Source organism: Salmo salar, chromosome ssa02 (genome assembly GCF_905237065.1).
Source record: "Salmo salar chromosome ssa02, Ssal_v3.1, whole genome shotgun sequence".
NCBI lineage: Eukaryota > Metazoa > Chordata > Actinopteri > Salmoniformes > Salmonidae > Salmo > Salmo salar.
This window is the reverse complement of record NC_059443.1, coordinates 61,132,460-61,152,269: the sequence shown is the minus strand read 5'-3', so window position 1 is coordinate 61,152,269 and position 19,810 is coordinate 61,132,460. Positions and strand designations below refer to the sequence as shown.

The following is a 19,810-nucleotide window of genomic DNA, read 5'->3' as shown; positions in this document are numbered from 1 at the left end:
GTGCCATTCTGTGCTAATAACCGACCTGCAGCGTTGTCAACTCGCTGTTTTATCCAAACCGTGTCGTCCTTCCCCTTCTCCTCTCGCTCCATCTGAGTTGTTGACACCTGCACGGTGGGCATCGTTCGGGCTCTCTTGCGCCGAAGCTGAGGCAGATCAGGCTCATAATCAGAATCGCAGCCAGCATCGGAATCGATTGAAGAATTCCCCCATTCATCATCATAGTCGAGCTCAGCATCAAGTTCCTCCCTCCATCTGACTCCATTCTATCCAAATCTCGTAGCGTTATCAGCGCTTCTGTCACCTCAATTCGCAGTCTTGCCATTGTAGTCTATGAATTACGCACGCTTCCGCTTCCAGGTCACCTCGTTCTCTTCTTCCACTGGAGACTCTTCTCAAAAGGATGTCGCCAGAGTGACATTTATATAGGCTACCATTCCCAGACGCACTTTAGTTTAGATTATAATTAAAATAATTATTAGCCTAAGTGTTTACTACTACAAAACGAAATACTTATGCACACTAGTTTAGAACCAGTTTATTAGTTATTATTCATTACAGTTAAACCTATATAGCTAATACATTTACGTGTTATAATTATAAAGTTCTATTAAGTTATTATGACGTCTGCTCCCTGCACTTCTAGGATAATGTAGCCTTGTAAATTTACCTTAGCCAGCCTATCTGAAGTCATGGATGTAGTTTCCTTGCGTATTACAGTTTTACTATCCTATATTATAACACTATATAACAGTGTTTGTTGTCCATCATAACTCTGGAGCAGCATTCTGGTCATTGGGGGGAGTGGAAGAGGAGGGCAGGAGAGAGAGGAGGGGGAGTGGGGAGTAGGGGTGGTGGTAGGAAAGATGATAACGTTAAGCAAGTGCCAATGAAGTATAGTAGATATGAATGAATCTGATAGATGACTAAAATGTAAATGTGAAATTTAAATGAGACGTTATCACCACCTCCCAGATACCCGTTCCACTCTTTTGCCCGTCCCCCTTTTCACCTGTCATTAGCCCCCTCTCCCTCGTCAGCCCCAGCTCACAAAGTTCAATTGCAAGCAGGCCTAGCATAAGCGAACAAAGGTTTACAAATTCAGTTACAATAGGCTACACAGAATACATTAAACAGCAGTAGCGTAAATATTTTTAATTTGTTAGGTTACATAGCTGCTGCGTTATTTTTTAAATTACAATTTTCAACAATTCCATGGCGATATTATGTTTAGGCTACATTTGGTCTGAGATTACATTTGACCTAATTGATGGTGGACAAAAATGATCTAACCTCTGAAATGTGTACTGGGTGTGAACAGGGCCACCTTCAGTTGCAAAACGTTCTCGAACATTGCAGATAGAAATTAACGTCATTCATTATTGTAAATATCGAAGATGCATGTTTGTTCTACATAGCATATGTCTATCTGGATGTTCCAAAACGTGTCCTGCTGAACGCGCCCCTGTTCTTGACTTTTAGCACTTTTGCGCGTGTCTTGTTTTGACGAGAAACCGCAACGGAGTTAGAAGCTGCCTCCTCGACCTATTTTAAAACACATACATTTACTGAGACGCAGTGATGGACTAGAATAAAGTGAGACAATCAAAGTAACTATGGAATTGCATTATGTGTTTGCTATTACATTGGAGTTGATAAAGTTGCAATGTGATGAATGCATGCCGTATTTTAGCTAGTTATTTTCTGTCTATTCGTGGGCTAGCCCAGCACCAAGGAACGGATGTAAAGACATGCGGAAGCGAGTTCAGTGTTTAGACGATGTAGTCAGAGGTATTTTTTCATGTATAAATAATTTGACATGATTTTTTCCCCCTCCACATAATCCATTGCTAGTGTTGAAGGCCAGGGATTACACTGCATTCGTGTACCGTTAAAGCTCCCTGTTTTTTGTTTGCAAGTCTGTTTTTGGACTGATCCCAAACGACCTTATTGAAAGAAAAAATAATAGGGCCTAAATGGATAGGTCCTCCGTGTTTTTGTCAGTTTATGTCTTCTTTAGGTAGCCCATTTAACTGAATTAATTTATTAGCAAATCATTTATAATCGGTGAGCAGACGTTGAATTGAGGCAGTCTTGCCAGTGCATTACTGTAGCACCATACACACATCACTATTGCTATTACAGTTAGGAAGACAATATCCAATATCTGTGTTACAGGTCTATGGTTGGTAGTGGGATCTTCCTTTCTTCATCACATGAGGGACGGGGTAGCCTGCCTTACTGCCCTCTTCACAGATACCTGCCTCCTCCTTGGAGGGAAACAAACCTTGGTCATAGGAAATCCGCCTCTCCTGATTTGAGGAAAATGTTTCGCCCTGGAAGAGAAAACCATCAGAATGAACCAAGGTAAGACAATTAGTAATTTGAACAGAGGACAAGATCAAAATGAGCCTATGGAAAATGTGTCATTCAGAATACACCGTAGGCCTATTTTATGTTCATATAAGCATTGTCACGTTGTATAAATGATTGGAGACAAGCGCAGGAATACGTAATAGGGGGTTTTAATACTCCACCCAAAAATACAACATGCCATGAAAAGGCACGGGGACGAAGCCCAAAACAAACAGGTATACAAAAACACAGGGATGTAACCCATACAAAAGAGCGAGGTTAAACCATTAATAAATACACGGGACGAGATCCGAAATAACAATACACGGGACGAGACCCGAAATAACAAGTGCACAAAACACGCAGCACGAACGCCGAAACAAAGCACAGGTAGGGGAGAGCGAGGTAAGTTGTCAAACTGTTCGTACCTCCAACACTAGAGGCGCTATCTCAAAAATTAAATAGCTACTTTGTGGGACTACATGTTCTACAGTCAACTTCCTGTTCACATGTGGTCAAGGTCACTCTAATCTGAGGTGGGCACAAGTTTCTTATTTTTCCCCCCTCAAATGTAAAAAAAATGTCACTTTACATTTTATGCAATAAACTTTGTTAGGTGTGAATGTTCAAAATTATAATTTTGCACGGAGTAGAGACAATAACATGTCTTTTGATACTTTAGCTGCAGTCCTATGTTGAGCTAACCTTGAGATTTAGCCAACATTAGCACACATGTCAGTTTGGGGCAAGTTGTCTCAATGACCTTGGGGCAAGTCTTCACCTAGTGACAACTTGTCCCAGTATACATAGACACATAGAACATGCTCAAAAAACATTGTGATAATAGTATTATCAGAGCTGAGTACACTAAATATTACTGTAAATGGATTATTATATATACACGTATAGTTTAGAGCAGCAGACATATCCCTGGACTACACAAGACAGGCTCTGTCATGTGTGTGTCTACTAACACACTACATGCCTACTGTATGAGACAGTACTGTATATCCACACACACACTACTTCATACAGTGTCATGAATTTCGTGTGGTGTTATGAATTGCATTGTGGCAACAAGGATAGTAGACAGGGAGGTGGGCGTCATAAGCCTGTAATGAATATGTAATTTCAATGAGGAAATGTGTTTTTGAAGGAAAGAAGAAAGGAAGGAATGAAAGAGGGGAAGGAAAGAAAGATGGTTAGAAATTATAAAAGAAAGACAGAGAATGGCAGCATGCCACCTGGCATAATGTTAAAGGCAGTGAGGCAGGTGAAGTTGTAGAACAAATCAATCAGGAGTACAGCGAAGGATCTTGACATAAATCACCGTACTCTGACTCTGTATTGTCAAAAGGTTGCCAGAGAAGAAGTTGAAAGTCAGACAGCCACGCCAACAGTGGTTGGCTATACAAAGGCACCGCAGGTTTTTTCACCTGATTTGGAGATGAAGATTGTTCAGTATATTACTAGATCAGCTGACATTTATTTTGGTCTGTCGCCAAGTGAGGTCAGAAGACTTGCCTACCAGTTTGCTGTGGCACACCAGCTGAAGTTCGCGCCAATGTGGGCAGAAAAAGAAAAGGCCAGCTTGGCGTGGTTTACAGGCTTCTTAAAGCGGCACCCAACGCCGTTGCTGAGAAAGCCAGAGGCAACTAGCCTTACCAGGGCAAGTAGCTTCAACAGAGAAAATGTTATTGCTTTCTTCGACAATGTAGCAGAAGTGCTACAAAGATATCAATTTGGACCAGGCGACATATGGAATGTCGATGAAACTGGGGTGACCACTGTACATAAACCTGACAAAGTGATAGGCAGACCTGGATTCAAAAAAGTAGGGTCACTGACCTCCGCTGAAAGGGGAACCCTCGTCACACTGGCCTGTGCTGTCTCAGCCACAGGGAATAGTATGTCTCCATATTTTATATTCCCCCGTGTCAACTTCCACGATCATGTCCTGATCAACGGGCCACCTGGCAGCAAAGGAGGGGACAAATCCCTCTGGGTGGATGAAAGATGTGCACTTTGTTGACTTCCTGAAACATTGTCAAGCATACGATGTGCTCAAAGGAGAAGCCCTGTTTATTCCTTTTGGACAAAACCAAGTGTCTCATCTGTCCATTGATGGACTCAATTATGCCAAAGAAAATGGCATAATTATGCTGTCATTCCCACCCCATTGCTCTCATCGGCTTCAACCCTTAGACAGGTCTTTTTACAGGCTGCTAAAGAGGCACATCAACACCGCGTGTGATGCCTGGATGAGGAACAATCCCGGGAAAACAATTTCAATTTATGACATTCCTGGGATTGTGGCGATCCCCTATCCTCTGGCTGCAACCCCCTTGAACATTCAGGCTGGCTTTAGGGTGGCTGGGGTACAACCTTACAACAGGGATGTATTTCTGTAAACCGAGTTTGCGCCATCCTACGTTACAGATCGCCCCATTCAGAACCCAACCCTACCAGGCCCCAGCTCCAACCTGCCAGGCCCCAGCATCATTTCAGCCCTGCCAGGCCCCAGCACCAACCTGCCAGGGCCCAGCACCATTCCAGCCCTGCCTAGCACGAGCTCAGACACAGACCTGCCCAGTTCTTATGCTAGCACCAGCTCACCCTTGCCCAGCAATGCCATTGCTGACAGCGGACTACCAACTCCAGAGGACATCCGGCCATATCTAAAAGCTGGCCCCCGAAAACTAGCTTGCAAAGGAAGAAAACGGCACAAAACAGCAATTCTAACTGACACACCAGTGAAGCAGGCACTAGAAATTGAAAATAATAAGGCACAATCTAGCAAAAAGCTGTTTCCTGAATCATCAAATCAAATTTAATTATAAAGCCCTTCTTACATCAGCTGATATCTCAAAGTGCTGTACAGAAACCCAGGCTAAAACCCCAAACAGCAAGCAATGCAGGTGTAGAAAAATGGTGGCTAGGAAAAACTCCCTAGAAAGGCCAGAACCTAGGAAGAAACCTAGAGAGGAACCAGGCTATGAGGGGTGGCCAGTCCTCTTCTGGCTGTGCCGGGTAGAGATTATAACAGAACATGGCCAAGATGTTCAAATGTTCATAGATGACCAGCAGGGTCAAATAATAATAATCACAGTGGATGTCAAGGGTGCAACAGGTCAGCACCTCAGGAGTAAATGTCAGTTGGCTTTTCATAGCCGATCATTCAGAGTATCGCTACCGCTCCTGCTGTCTCTAGAGAGTTGAAAACAGCAGGTCTGGGACAGGTAGCACGTCCGGTGAACAGGTCAGGATTCCATAGCCGCAGGCAGAACAGTTGAAACTGGAGCATCAGTACAGCCAGGTGGACTGGGAACAGCAAGGAGTCATCAGGCCAGGTAGTCCTGAGGCATGGACCTAGGGCTCAGGTACACCGAGAGAGAGAGAAAGAGAGAGAGAATTATAGAGAGCATAGTTAAATTCACACAGGACACCGGATAAGACAGGAGAAGTACTCCAGATATAACAGACTGACCCTAGCCCCCCGACATATAAACTACTGCAGCATAAATACTGGAGGCTGAGACTGGAGGGGTCGGGAGACACTGTGGCCCCATCCGATGATACCCCCAGACAGGGCCAAACAGGCAGGATATAACCCCACTCACTTTGCCAAAGCACAGCCCCCACACCACTAGAGGGATATCTTCAACCACCAACTTACCATCCTGAGACAAGACCGAGTATAGCCCACAAAGAAAGGGAAGTAAGGGGTGGAGTCAAAATCTGGATCTGCAAAGACAAGAAGGTAGCTAAAAAAAAGCAAAATCGTAGAAGAGTCATCATCAGATGAAGAGGAGTGCTTCTGCCTCGTCTGTGTGGAGTCATTTTCAAACAGCCTTCCAAATGAGACTTGGGTGAAGTGTGTGAGATGATTCAAATGGGCCCATGATGCTTGCACCTCAGGCCAGGCAATTTATGTGTGCAAGAATTGTGACTGAAGATGAGTCTGATTAGTCAGATACGGATGTACGTCGTATAGGCTGTTACAAAACTGTGCATTAGTGTGTTTAAACACCACATCTGTTTTGTTAAGACTTTAAACATTTAATCTGCAGCATTTCATTCCATTCCGATTCCAACAATTATCGTGGATCTATGTGTACGCCAGAGAACGTGAGATTTCAAAGTAAAGTGGTCATGCCACTTAATTAATGTGTGTTCTGCCAACATTATTGTTTTGATTGAAAGGCATTATTTGCCAGATTCTCTCGTCAGGATTGTTTTTATTTTTTGTTCTTTAATAATGTTGAATTTGGTTTTGAATTTGAAATTAAAATCTATATTCACAATTAATTAGTTGTGTTCTTATTTGCAGATAATCTAATGTGACAACTTACCCGACGTAGTGTGACAATTTACCCGCTGATGGGTCTACAACTCCGTACTGAAATAAGATATGAAGATGAAATGAATACAAATATGTGCCAAAGACTTCCTTCTTTCATTTGGTATGACATTTATACCATTGTGATGTATGGTGCCCAGTAAATGTTAGACAGCGTGAAAAGTGCAACAACATACCTCGCTCTCCCCTACTCACAAGACCAATGGACATGGGAACAATAACCGACAAGACAATGGTGAACAAAGGGCACAATTATATTATTACTAATCAGGGGAAATGGGAACCAGGTGTGCGTAATGAAACAGTTCAGTGACACCTAGAGGCCGGTGACGTAGACCTCCGGAACTGGTGCACGGAATGAGCAACAGTACCTGGGGGATCCGTGACAAGCAGAAGTTTATTCCAGGTATTCCCAAACTGGGGAAGCGCAATGCCGTCGGGGGTACGCCAAATAAAAATGTGATTCACATTTACGTTTGGTTAGTGGAATTCCCGCGAGAATTATTATTTTTTCCTTCACATTTTCAAACAGTCCATTTATATTTTCCAACGGGGCTATACATTTGGGTGAGTTTTTTTTTTCTCGCCTGAGTAGCCTCGTTTCACTGACAAAAATTAAATTAAACCATCTAGTGTTCAGCGAAATAACAACACAATGTCAAATACATGTAGCCTAATCAAATAATGAACATCCAATCACATTAACCATTACTCTCTCGCGGGAATTCCACTAACGATCCGTATGTAGTCAAAAGTAGCTGCTGCTCATTTCATTTGCTCAAAAATGGATGAATGGTTCACCATCCGGACATCACTTGGGTACACTGCAGCATCCACCGGGAGGCTCTTGCTGCCAAGGGAATGCCTGACAGCTTGGAAGACGTTTTTGTCACTACAGTGAAAATTGTTAACTTTGTTAAAGCAAGGCCCCTGAACACTCGTGTATTTTCTGCCCTATGCAATGATATGGGCAGCGACCATGTAACGCTTCTACAACATACAGAAGTGCGCTGGTTATCAAGGGGCAAAGTATTGACATGTTTTTTTTTAAATTGAGAGACGAGCTTAAAGTTTGCATGATGACGAGTTTCTCACATGACTGGCCTATCTGGGTGATGTTTTCTCTCGCCTGAATGATCTGAATCTAGGATTACAGGGACTCTCCACAACTATATTCAATGTGTAGGACAAAATTGAGGCTATCATTAAGAAGTTAGAGCTCTTCTCTGTCTGTATTAACAAGGACAACACACAGGTCTTTCCATCATTGTATGATATTTTTTGTGTGCAAATGAACTCAAGCTTACGAACAATGTGAAATGTGATATAGCGAAGCATCTGAGTGAGTTGGGTGCGCAATTATGCAGGTACTTTCCCGAAAAGGATGACACAAACAACTGGATTCGTTATCCCTTTCATGCCCTGCCTCCAGTCCACTTACCGATATCTGAACAAGATGGCCTCATCGAAATTGCATCAAGCGGTTCTGTGAAAATTGAATTTAATCAGAAGCCACTGCCAGATTTCTGGATTGGGCTGCGCTCAGAGTATAGTGCCTTGGCAAATCGCGCTGTTAAGACACTGATGCCCTTTGCAACCACGTACCTATGTGAGAGTGGATTCTCGGCCCTCACTAGCATGAAAACTAAATACAGGCACAGACTGTGTGTGGTAAATGATTTAAGACTGAGACTCTCTCCAATACAACCCAACATTGCAGAGTTATGTGCATCCTTTCAAGCACACCCTTCTCATTAACCTGTGGTGAGTTATTCACAATTTTTGATAAACACAGAAGGTTTTATATGTAAGATGTTTAAAAAAAGAGCAAAAGTCTTGAATATTGTTATATCATTTGTGCCCTGGTCCTACAAGAACTCTTTGTCACTTCCCACGAGCCGGGTTGTGACAAAAACTCACACTTATTTGTATGTTTAATAAATGTATCGTGTGTGTGGCAGGCTTACAATGATGGCAAATAACAACATTTAAGAGTGCGCTGACCCTGGTGCTAGAGGGGGTACGCAGCTGGAGGTTGAATGTTTGAAGGGGTACGGGACTATAAAACGTTTGGGAACCAATGGTTTATTCCATCTGTAAGGTTCTAAGAATTGCTGGTATGAAGATAGTTGAGAGCAAAACGTCAGACTTGAATTCAATTAAGGATATTACCGGCTGGGAAGGAGTTTACTCTTCGACAACTCAAATGTTCACAACAGTATTTAAAGTGATAGAGGGGCGTCTCTGCCTCTCTACATCCCGTGGAATGCATATACAACTGTAAATGACAATTGACCAACCAAAATGCATGTTAAGGAGATGTTATTTTAGTACCAAGAGGTTCCTAGCACTGACTTTTATTGAGATAACAAACTAGACCATACCATATAGTGTGGGGCGGCAGGTAGCCTAGTGGTTAGAGTGTTGGACTAGTAACCGAAAGGTTGCAAAATTGAATCCCTGAGCTGACAAGGTAAAAATCTGTCGTTCTGAACAAGGCAGTTAACCCACTGTTCCTAGGCCGTCATTGAAAATAATAATTTGTTCTTAACTGATTGCCTAGTTAAATAAAGGTAAAATATATATAGGAATGGTTTGAAATGCTCCCAAGGCCTTGTTGGTCATTTGCAAGAGTGTGCCACGCTGTGCAGGAATACGTAATAGGGTTTTTTATTTCTCCACCCAAACAAAAGAGCGAGGTGTAAACCTCTAAATAATACACGGGACGAAACCCATAAAACAAGTGCACAATAACACGTAGCATGGAAGCCGATACAACAGCACAGGTACTCACAGGACCAACGAACATGGGAACAATAACCGACAAGGACAATGGGGAACAGAGGGCACATACATAACATACTAATCAAGGGGAATGGGAACCAGGTGTGCGTAATGAGACAAGACAGTCCGGGGTTGGTGGTAAGGAATGCAGTTCAGTGACGCCTAGAAGGCCGGTGACGTAGACCTCCGGAGCTGGTGAACGGAATGAGCAGCAGTACCGGGGGGATCCATGACAAAGAGGCTCAAGAGGGTCAACTGGTGTGCTCTCACAATAATAGACTATACAGTTAACAGACAATATGGTTAAAACCCTTCAGAAATTACATGTACTGTTTTGTCTATTTAACAGGGAAGTCTCTGCCTCCAATGCGGTAAAACTCAGCAATAAGCTGAGAGCCACACTGAAGAAAAAGTACCAAAGTCCGCCAGGGGGGGAAACTGAGCATCCATTTTATATACATTGTGATCTCCAGTATCCACCTGGTGAAAGTGGAGAGGTGAACCAACATGAATACATTCAAATTAAGCCAACCTTCAGGAAGACACACCAATGGAGATGCTCACCCTTAAGCTTATACTTTGATTCTGAACTAGACGACGAGCGAGTCAGAATAGCGCTGACAAAGGGCGTCTCTGGTATTGGCAAAACTAGCCAGGTGCGGATGATTATTCTTAACTGGGCAGAGGGAAAAGGAAACCAGGAATGTCCTCTCATATTTCCCCTTCCTTTCCGGGAGCTGAATTTGCTGAAGGAGAGACTAAGTCTGATTGAACTTCTTTACAAGTTTTTCCCAGAATTGAAAGAACCAGGAATTTCCAACTTGGAGAACTTCAGAGTTGGGTTCATTCTTGACGGGCTGGATGAATTCCGACGTCCTCTCGACTTCAAGAACAGCCCGATAGTGACCGATCTCACAGAGCCCTCCTCCGTGCCAGCACTGCTGACAAACCTAATTAATGGCAATCTTCTTCCCTTCGCCGCTCACATATGGATTACCTCTAGACCTGAAGCAGTCCATCTCATCCCTCTTCAGTACATCAACGAAGTGACAGAAATTGAAGGCTTCACAGACTCTCAGAAAGAGGAGTTCTTCAGAAGAGCAATCATTCACACGGACCAGGCCAATGCAATTATCCACCACTTGAAGTACTCAAAAAGCTTCTATGTCTTGTGCCAGATACCTATTATCTGTTCGATTTCGGCATCAGTCCTCGTTAGACAGACATGGCTATCCGGTAAAGAATATGACCCCGGAGCTCTGACTCCAATGTACACTGACCTACTCGCCCTGTTGCAAACACGGGACCAGAATACACAGAAGATGGCTATTAAATTGGGGGAACTAGCCTTTAAGCAGTTGGTGAAAGGCAACACGGTTTTCTACGAGGAAGACCTACGAGAGTGCAACATTAACTGTGATGAGGGGTCAGAGTTTGCAAAAGTAAGCATACCCATCTTCAGGGAGGATATTGGGCTGCAGCAAAAGAAGATCTACTACTTTGGGCATACCACCATTCAGGATTTCTTTGCTGCGATGTGGTTTAATCGATCCTGCAACAGCCTAGATGAAAACCTGAGGAATGCAGTGGACATGGCCTTGCAGAGCAAAAACGGAAAGCTAGACCTCTTCCTCCGGTTCCTCCTCAGCTTCTCGCAGAGCTTCATCCAGTCAATCGCAGAGGCCGGCTACAACTCGTCGGAGACACTGACGGAAACGGTAGAGTATATCAAGAAGAAGGTCATGGAGAATCCCGCTTCACCGAGGACCCTCAACCTGCTGAACTGTCTGACGGAACTGGGTGACAGCTCTTTAGAAATTGATGGTGTGAGCTTTCTCAAGACGGGAATCCTCCCAGATGCCAAATACCCACGTGCACATTGGTCTGACCTGGCCGCTGTGTTAGTGGCATCGGAGTCTGGGCCGATAGCGATGCTTGGGTTGGAAGTAAAGAAGAGAGGAGACAAGGAACTTCTGAGGATGCTGCCAGTGATCAAAGCTATCCAGACAGCCACGTATGTACTTGGTCATACCAGCTATTACGGTGATCTCCAAAAGTTTTGACAAAGTGACACATTTGTTGTAGTTTTGGCTCTGTACTCCAGCACTTTTGGATGTGAAATAATAACATTTTCATTCATATTGGGTGAACCGTTTAGAGATTACAGCAGAGATTACAGGCTATTCCCCCCATTTTATAGGAACAAAATTATTGTGTGCTTAGAAACATTCTATTCTTATTTTCAATGAAAGTGACTCCAAAATGACACAATACATTATTTACCATGCATTTCTGTTGGACACAAAATAATCTGAAACAACCAAAACAAACAGCAAATGCATCCAACCAATTTGTAGAGTCACAAGCTTGATGTAGTTATGTGCTATGAATATAGGACCAAATACTTAACTTTTGACTACTTTAATACACAAAAGTGAATTCGGCCCAATCATTTTGGTCCCTTAAAATGGGGGGACTATGTACAAAAAGTGCTGTAATTTCTAAACAGTTCACCCGGTATGGGTGAAAACACCCTAAAAGTAAAGCCGACCGTCTGCACTTTAGATTCATAGTCATTGTATCATTCTAAATCCAAAGTGTTGAAGTACAAAATAAACAAAAAATGTGTCACTAACTCAATACTTTTGGCACACACTATCAATATTAAATGTCTATAACACAAGATAATTGTCATCCCTGTGATGTAATTCAGGTTTGTTGGACCCGTCTTATGATCATTACAAAGTTCTGTTGATTTAATGCCTGCTTGTATGTCTATGTTCTTTTGGATTCCCTAACCCTCCTTCTTACCAGGCTGTCATATCACAAACTAACAGAGAAATCCTGTGAATGTCTGGCCTCGGCGCTCACCTCAAAGGTGTCCAATCTGAAAACTCTGGACTTGAGTTTCAACACGCTGATGGACTCAGGAGTGCAGCTGTTGGTGGCCGGCTTGGCCAAGCCACACTGCCAACTGGAGAGACTGAAACTGTCCGGCTGCAGGGTGAAACAGGATGGCTTTGCCGCTCTGGCCAAAGCTCTCAAATCCAACCCCTTGCACCTGCTGGAGCTGGATCTGAGCGGCAACGAACCGGGAGAATCGGGGGTGTTTTATCTCGTTGACGGACTGAAGGTTGTCAATTGCAAACTGCAGATCCTGAAGTGAGTATTGAATCAATGGCTAGGAAACCCGTTCTGATCATGTGTACCCCCAATTGTAACATCATTGAATTCACTTCCCCTATGGGTTTATTCTGTGGTTTGATGCAAATGAAGTTCTCCTCATAAGGAAATACAGTTAATCTAAACTAATTTATATAAATATATTCTTTAAGGGTATAATGCATTTTTATTGAGATAGGACAGTGAAGAGTAGACAGGAGGAGTTATGAGAGTTTGCGAGTCAGAATGGCATGGGTTGGATTTAAACTCATGCCGACTCTGGTAGCCTAGGCTGTACATCTGTGCTGGGGTTCGCGGCACTAACCGCTGTACCACATCTTCTAAAGTATTGTAATCTTCGTTAGGCTCTCAAACTGCAAGCTGGGCCTGGAGCTGAGTCGCGCTCTGGCGGTGTTGCTGATAGACAACCCTAGACACCTGCGCGAGCTGGACGTCAGCATGAACGACCTGGGAGACCGGGGGGTGGAGCTGCTCATGGACATACTGAAGTCAACCCAGATATACAAACTGGAGTGAGTACTTTCTGGAGTATTGTAGTACACTCACACGTTCCACCTCACTGATTCTAAAGTGGAATGTTCACTGTAGTAAATGTACCATACATTTTCCCTCCACCACCAGGTTGTACTGTTGTCAGCTCACTGAGAAATGCTGTGAGAACATGTTTAGGTGTCTGGTGAACATCCCCAGTCTGAGGGAGCTCAACCTGAGCAACAACAACCTGAAGGACGAGGGAGTCAAGATGCTCTGCAACGCCTTCGGACTGCCCGCCTGTCAACTGGAGAAACTCAAGTAAGCTAGCTTACCCCATAAAGAGTGTACGGGCCAATCTCCCCTAGCCCCTACTCCATGTAGGCTGACAGACTTTGGTTCAAATACTATTTGAAATTAGTTCAAATACTTGTCAGACTTTGTTTGAGCTTGCCTGGCACAATGGAACCAATAGAATAGTCGCAAAAGTGCAAGCCCTGTCCGCTCATCTAGCTCTCCTGGCAGTCTAAAGCGAACGCTTAAAGTCTCTGAGAGATAGTATTTGAACCTTGGTCTGGAGCTGAATATTTAAGTGTTTCTATTCCCTTGTCTCTCCAGTGTGGCGAGCTGTGGCATCACCCTAGTCAGAGGGTTGCATTTCAACTCTATCCTCAAAGAGCTGGACATCAGCAGGAACCATCTGGGTGACTCGGATGACTGGGCCGATGTCTTGTTCTGCTTGTCTTCACTTGAGACCCTCAGGTGAGTTCTGCAAACCTAGCACGTGTGTGTGGTGGGGACAACTTTCTCAATGTAATTACCTCTCCCCACCAAGGGTGAGTGACTGTAAACTGACAGAGAAATGCTGTGGGGAGCTGGTCAAAGCTCTCAGCTCCAACCTCACCAACCTGAAAGAGCTGGATCTCTCTGGAAACGACCTGGGAGACCATGGTGTGAAGACTCTCTACGTGGGACTGACGTCCAGGTGTTGTACACTGGAGAGACTGTTGTAAGTAAGAGCATTAGAGAGAGTTATAAAGCTCATTGCTTGGTCTATAATATCACACCACACGCTCTTCAAACAATGAATTATTATACGCATATTCACAAAATGACTTGGTCATTTGTTAACTTATAAATCACTCGTACAATGTATGAAGTCTTGTTGGCCAAAACAAATTGAAGATCTTTTCTCCCTCTCTGGTGACCTTCTCCACTCTCTTTCTCTCTATCCCCATCTCTCTCCCCACATTCACCCTCTCTCTCTTTCCACCCTCTCTCTCGCCAGTCTGAGATGCTGTGGGATCACAGTAAAAGGCTGCTCCTCCCTAGCCTTAGCCCTGAAGTCCAGCCACTCCAGCATCACAGAACTAGGCCTGATGGGAAACGACACGGGAGAAGAAGGACTGAGAATTCTCTCTGACGTCAGGGACAATCAACGCTACAAACTACAGACTCTAGAGTAAGTCCTGGTGCCATCAAAGCTTACAATTATGTTAGTGATTTATTTATAATGACTTGTGGCTCTTAATCCATGTGTGTGTGTGTGTCAACTTTTCATAATTGGATTGTGTGGCCCCTCAGTGGAAAATTCTGTTAGAATAGGGATGGAATGAGAACATTATTTTGCTGTATTATATGTCTATGGTGGTAACACTATTCTTTGTTCTAGAATCAACGATTGAGAGAGAGAGAGGTCTTGACTCGCTTGATGGGGTTCTTCTTAGCGTCTCGATCCTCAAGTTCTGTACTCGCTCTGGTCGGAAGTGGTGTACTGTAAAGGGAACAGGATGCTACCTCGGACGCAGACCGGGATTTGCCATTCAGACGACTGAGTTGATCGTTGTACAGACTTAAAGAAGTGCCTAAACTTGAAAAAAGTGAATTCTATAGAATTTTAAAGAGGTGGATGCCCTTTAGGAGGTAACCACATTGTCTGTACCAAACTTAAGGATGTTACTCAGTACCTTTAGCCTCAATCACGCTCAGTAACCTCGAAGTCCATGCAGTATTTTTTTTGCACATCAATGTCAAGTCAAGATGTTACAGTATACGATGTAGCCTTTACTGAAGAGAAGGGTGATGCTATGTTTTACATAATGACCTTATTGTTTTTTCTTGTTAAACCAAGGATGTGTCATCATTGGGGGACTATAGTGGGACTGAATAAATGAATAAGCCATTTGAAGACGTTTTCACCTTTACCCCCCCCCCCCAGACTACTCGCACGGTCTTCAATGATACGGGTTGAATAGAACCCTTAGATTGGTGTGGTATGAACATACTAATGAACAGAATGCTACTCCAGACAGCATAGATACAGTTGGACAAAACATGGTAGAGCTGAAGCACAAAACTCCACATTGAAAGGTTTGACTTAATAAAATGAGGATCTCTATGGTTAGATCTATGGGCTCCTGAGTGGCGCAGTGGTCTAAGGCACTGCATCTTAGTGTTTGAGGCGTCACTACAGGCACCCTGGTTCAATTCCAGGCTGTATCACAACCGGCCGTGATTTGCCCAGCGTCGCCTGGGTTTGGCCGGCGTAGGCAATTATTGTAAATAAGAATTTGTTCATAACTGACCTCCCTAGTTAAATAAAAAAAATCTAAATCATCTTTCCTACCTTTGTATTTAGTGAATAGGGCTGACCAACTTTAACTCCAGATAAGTAAAAACATGATACTTTTTTTTTTTGCATTAGTGATTTATGCATTTACCACCACATCACTGAATATCAGCCTTGCATGATTCAACATATAGGTTATAAGTTACTGTATATACCACCACATCACTGAATATCAGCTTTGCATGATTCAACATATAGGTTATAAGTTACTGTATTTACCACCACATCACTTGCATGATTCAACATATAGGTTAGAAGTTACTGTATATACCACCACATCACTTGCATGATTCAACATATAGGTTATAAGTTACTGTATTTACCACCACATCACTTGCATGATTCAACATATAGGTTAGAAGTTACTGTATATACCACCACATCACTTGCATGATTCAACATATAGGTTATAAGTTACTGTATTTACCACCACATCACTTGCATGATTCAACATATAGGTTATAAGTTACTGTATTTACCACCCCATCACTTGCATGATTCAACATATAGGTTAGAAGTTACTGTATTTACCACCCCATCACTTGCATGATTCAACATATAGGTTAGAAGTTACTGTATTTACCACCCCATCACTTGCATGATTCAACATATAGGTTAGAAGTTACTGTATTTACCACCCCATCACTTGCATGATTCAACATATAGGTTATAAGTTACTGTATATACCACCACATCACTTGCATGATTCAACATATAGGTTAGAAGTTACTGTATATACCACCACATCACTTGCATGATTCAACATATAGGTTATAAGTTACTGTATATACCACCACATCACTTGCATGATTCAACATATAGGTTATAAGTTACTGTATTTACCACCCCATCACTTGCATGATTCAACATATAGGTTAGAAGTTACTGTATTTACCACCCCATCACTTGCATGATTCAACATATAGGTTTGAAGTTACTGTATATACCACTACAAGCACAAAGGACAGTTTTTGGGGCGTTTTGTGGTTTTTAAACTCACTAAAGCATTCTAAAATTAATGAAAACATGCGTTAATAAACTGTTTATTTTATATATTGTACATTTATTTCTGATAAATAAGTATTAAAACATTCACAAAAAAATATAACATTCATTAAAATAAACTGTACTATTAGAAGTTAGTAGGGCTCTTTTTCATTTACTCCGAAATACTGAGTTGGGTAGGAGGATTTAGAAATGTGGAGCTGATGTTGTGAACCGTGATTGACCACAAACTCCTGCACAGTAGGTGGTGGCATGCACCTTAACGTTTGTTTGCGGACCGCCATTAAACGAGAGAGGGGTGGCCTGGAAGGGTGCGTCATTCATACAATAGCGAAACCGAGAATGGAGGTGCGAGAAGCGCTGATAACGCTACGAGATTTGAATGAGATGGAGTCAGATGGAGCGGAGGAACTTGATGCTGAGATCGACTCGGATAACGAATGGGGGAATTCTTCATTACATTCTGATTCTGACTGCGATTCTGATTATGAGCCTGATCTGCCTCGGGCGCCACGATGCCCACCGTGCAGGCGTCACTAACTGAGATGGAGAGAGAGGAGACGGGGAAGGACGGCACGGTTTGGATAAAAGAGCCTGCTGACAATGCTCCGAGTCATTTATCACCACAGAATGGAATCCCAGTGGAGTCGGGCCCTACACCTTACGCAAAAGACAGAATTGACAGAGCATTCGACAGCTTTCATTGTTTATGTGACATGGAGATGTTGCAGCAAATCAGGGACCATACTGTTGCTGAGGCGCACAGAGCAACAAAAAAAAGCTAATTCGCCTTAGAATCAGAAGTTTGGAACGCGTTTGTACAGAACTGTGTTTCCTCTAACAAGCCAGAAGTGAACATCACCGTTGAGGAGCAATGGTTCCCCACGAAAACGAAATTTCGCTTTACGCACTACAGCCCCTACAGTAAGACAAGTGGGGCATGAAGTTTCGGTTGGCAGCTGACGTCGACAGCAATGTCATGACGTTGGCCTCTTTGAGTACAGGGAGGACAGTTGACCCCCTCCCCCCTTGCACCATCCCCCAACCTACCTCCCCCCACCCAGGCCCTGTGTGAAAGTGTTGTAAAATTCCAGAGGAGAATCTTACAACCACATGGCCCAGTTGAGACACAGAGGGGTCCCATAGAGAGACACAGGAAATTCTTCCAACTCACAGAATTGGGGAACCGAATGACATTTGTGTTCTGGAGAAGGTATGGAAGATTGGTGAAGAATCCAGCTACAAACTGGTCCACTTGGTACAATTTTGTGATACTCAGAAGAGACAATATAGCCATATTACCATAAAACGGTTTATATAATAGCCTCAGCCTTGAGACTTGCATCCACATGCTTGTATAGAATGTATTAATAAGGATAAAGCTATTTGTAATACATTGAGATGCTATGTACTGATGTTAATGTGATAGAATTATATTTCTGTACCAAGCTTAACTCAGTCATCGGCACGCCCCCAGGGACACAGACAGGACCAGGTGTCATGTGACATGTTCACTATAAAACCATAGCCTGATCTACTTTCTTCAGACCCGACCTCCACTCCATTGCGAGTTGGCCAATAGGTTTGACCATCCAAGTACTCTACTGAAAGTGAACTATACCACGTGGTTAACTTTTAGACTATCGATACCGACAGAATAAGAACAAGTCTTTGATATTAATTATTAGTCTGCAGCTAAGTAAATTATATCATTGAACGCGAAGACCAACGAAACATCCATTCTATAACGACATTAATGAATGTCGCTTTGGAAGATCCATTCTAACTGAGAGAGAGAGAGAGAGAGAGAGAGAGAGAGAGAGAGAGAGAGAAAACTCTCCAAAAGAACGACGCTCCAACAAGGATCCCGACGACACACTGAGCGTAAATATATATTGATTGCAATTGTTCTCAAATGAGTGAGCGTTCATGTGCAAAGGATTAGCATGTCAATTGTTAATATTAATGAACTGTGTACCTCCTCAGCTGAACATTTTATGACCCATTGTCTAACAGACCAGCCATGCCTGTTTAGACCACTAGGGCACATTACTCTACCAATTCTTTGTGATGATAATTACTGTTTGTATACTTTATGTGAATTACTTAGTTTAGTAAATAAATGATTTTAAGACAATTGATGTATGGATGACTCTTAGTAAAGACTGGGTTCGTGCAGATACAACAATTTACGACGTTTGGAATGAGACTGGACACGAGGTAAAATACACCATTTAAACCAGAAGATAATCGGCCTATACTATAATATAATATAATATATAATGTTATAATATAGGAAAGTTATATTAGGAAAATTATAACTTTGTAATCTGAATATTTTCCTTGGTGCCCCGATCTCCTAGTTAATTACAATTAAACGATGAATCAGTTTGATCGCGTGATAATAATTACAGGGAGTTAATTGATAAACATGTCTTCAGTTTAATGGTACCCCAAAGACACGACAGCAAGTACGTGCTGAATGTCTTTCCATATCTGGGGAAAGATGAATCTCAGTGTCCTGAAAATGTGGTGATGAGGCTTGGAGAACCTTACCTTGGCGAGGGTAGGAATGTCAACATGGACGATGTCTTCACCTCACTGCCATTGGCAAATAAGTTGATTGACAAGAACACAAGCCTGGTGGGGGTGGTGAATAAGACGAGACCGGAGCTGCCTCCATCTGCATGCAACCAGTCACAAGCAGAGCTGTTCTCCACAGCGGTGCTGAAGCACAACAAAGCAACACTTACGGTTTACAGAAAGAAGCCTAGAAAAAAATGTCTGTATCCTGAGTACTATGCATCTGACCGTTGCCATTGGCGGTGACACAAAGAGAACCAGAGACCCTAACGCACTATAACAGCAGACATGTAGGCTATTAGTCCTATACATTTAGGCTATACATTTAGGCGCACCTTGCCATATTTCATGCATTGTGCTCTTCTGTAACGAATTGTAATTTTGTCCTATTACTTTGCTAATGTTTAATACATTATTCCAGGTTGGTTTGGATAAGATGG

At 42.8% G+C, this 19,810-nt stretch overlaps 1 protein-coding gene across 2 annotated transcripts; it reads left to right on the top strand.

Moving 5' to 3' along the window:
* The first annotated feature begins 1,505 nt into the window (after positions 1–1,505).
* Positions 1,506–15,341, top strand: LOC106586711 (NACHT, LRR and PYD domains-containing protein 12). 2 transcript variants are annotated; one of them, XM_014174281.2, is made up of 10 exons: positions 1,506–1,610; positions 2,179–2,367; positions 9,849–11,513; positions 12,314–12,661; positions 13,027–13,194; positions 13,304–13,474; positions 13,772–13,915; positions 13,989–14,162; positions 14,442–14,615; positions 14,826–15,341. In XM_014174281.2, the coding sequence occupies exons 2-10, from the start codon at positions 2,183–2,185 to the stop codon at positions 14,836–14,838; spliced, it is 3,042 nt and encodes a 1,013-aa protein (XP_014029756.1). In that variant the 5' UTR covers positions 1,506–1,610; positions 2,179–2,182; the 3' UTR covers positions 14,839–15,341. The 2 variants fall into 2 exon arrangements, with proteins under 2 accessions (XP_014029756.1, XP_014029747.1); XM_014174272.2 differs by having other exon boundaries at positions 1,514–1,596.
* Positions 15,342–19,810: the final 4,469 nt, after the last annotated feature.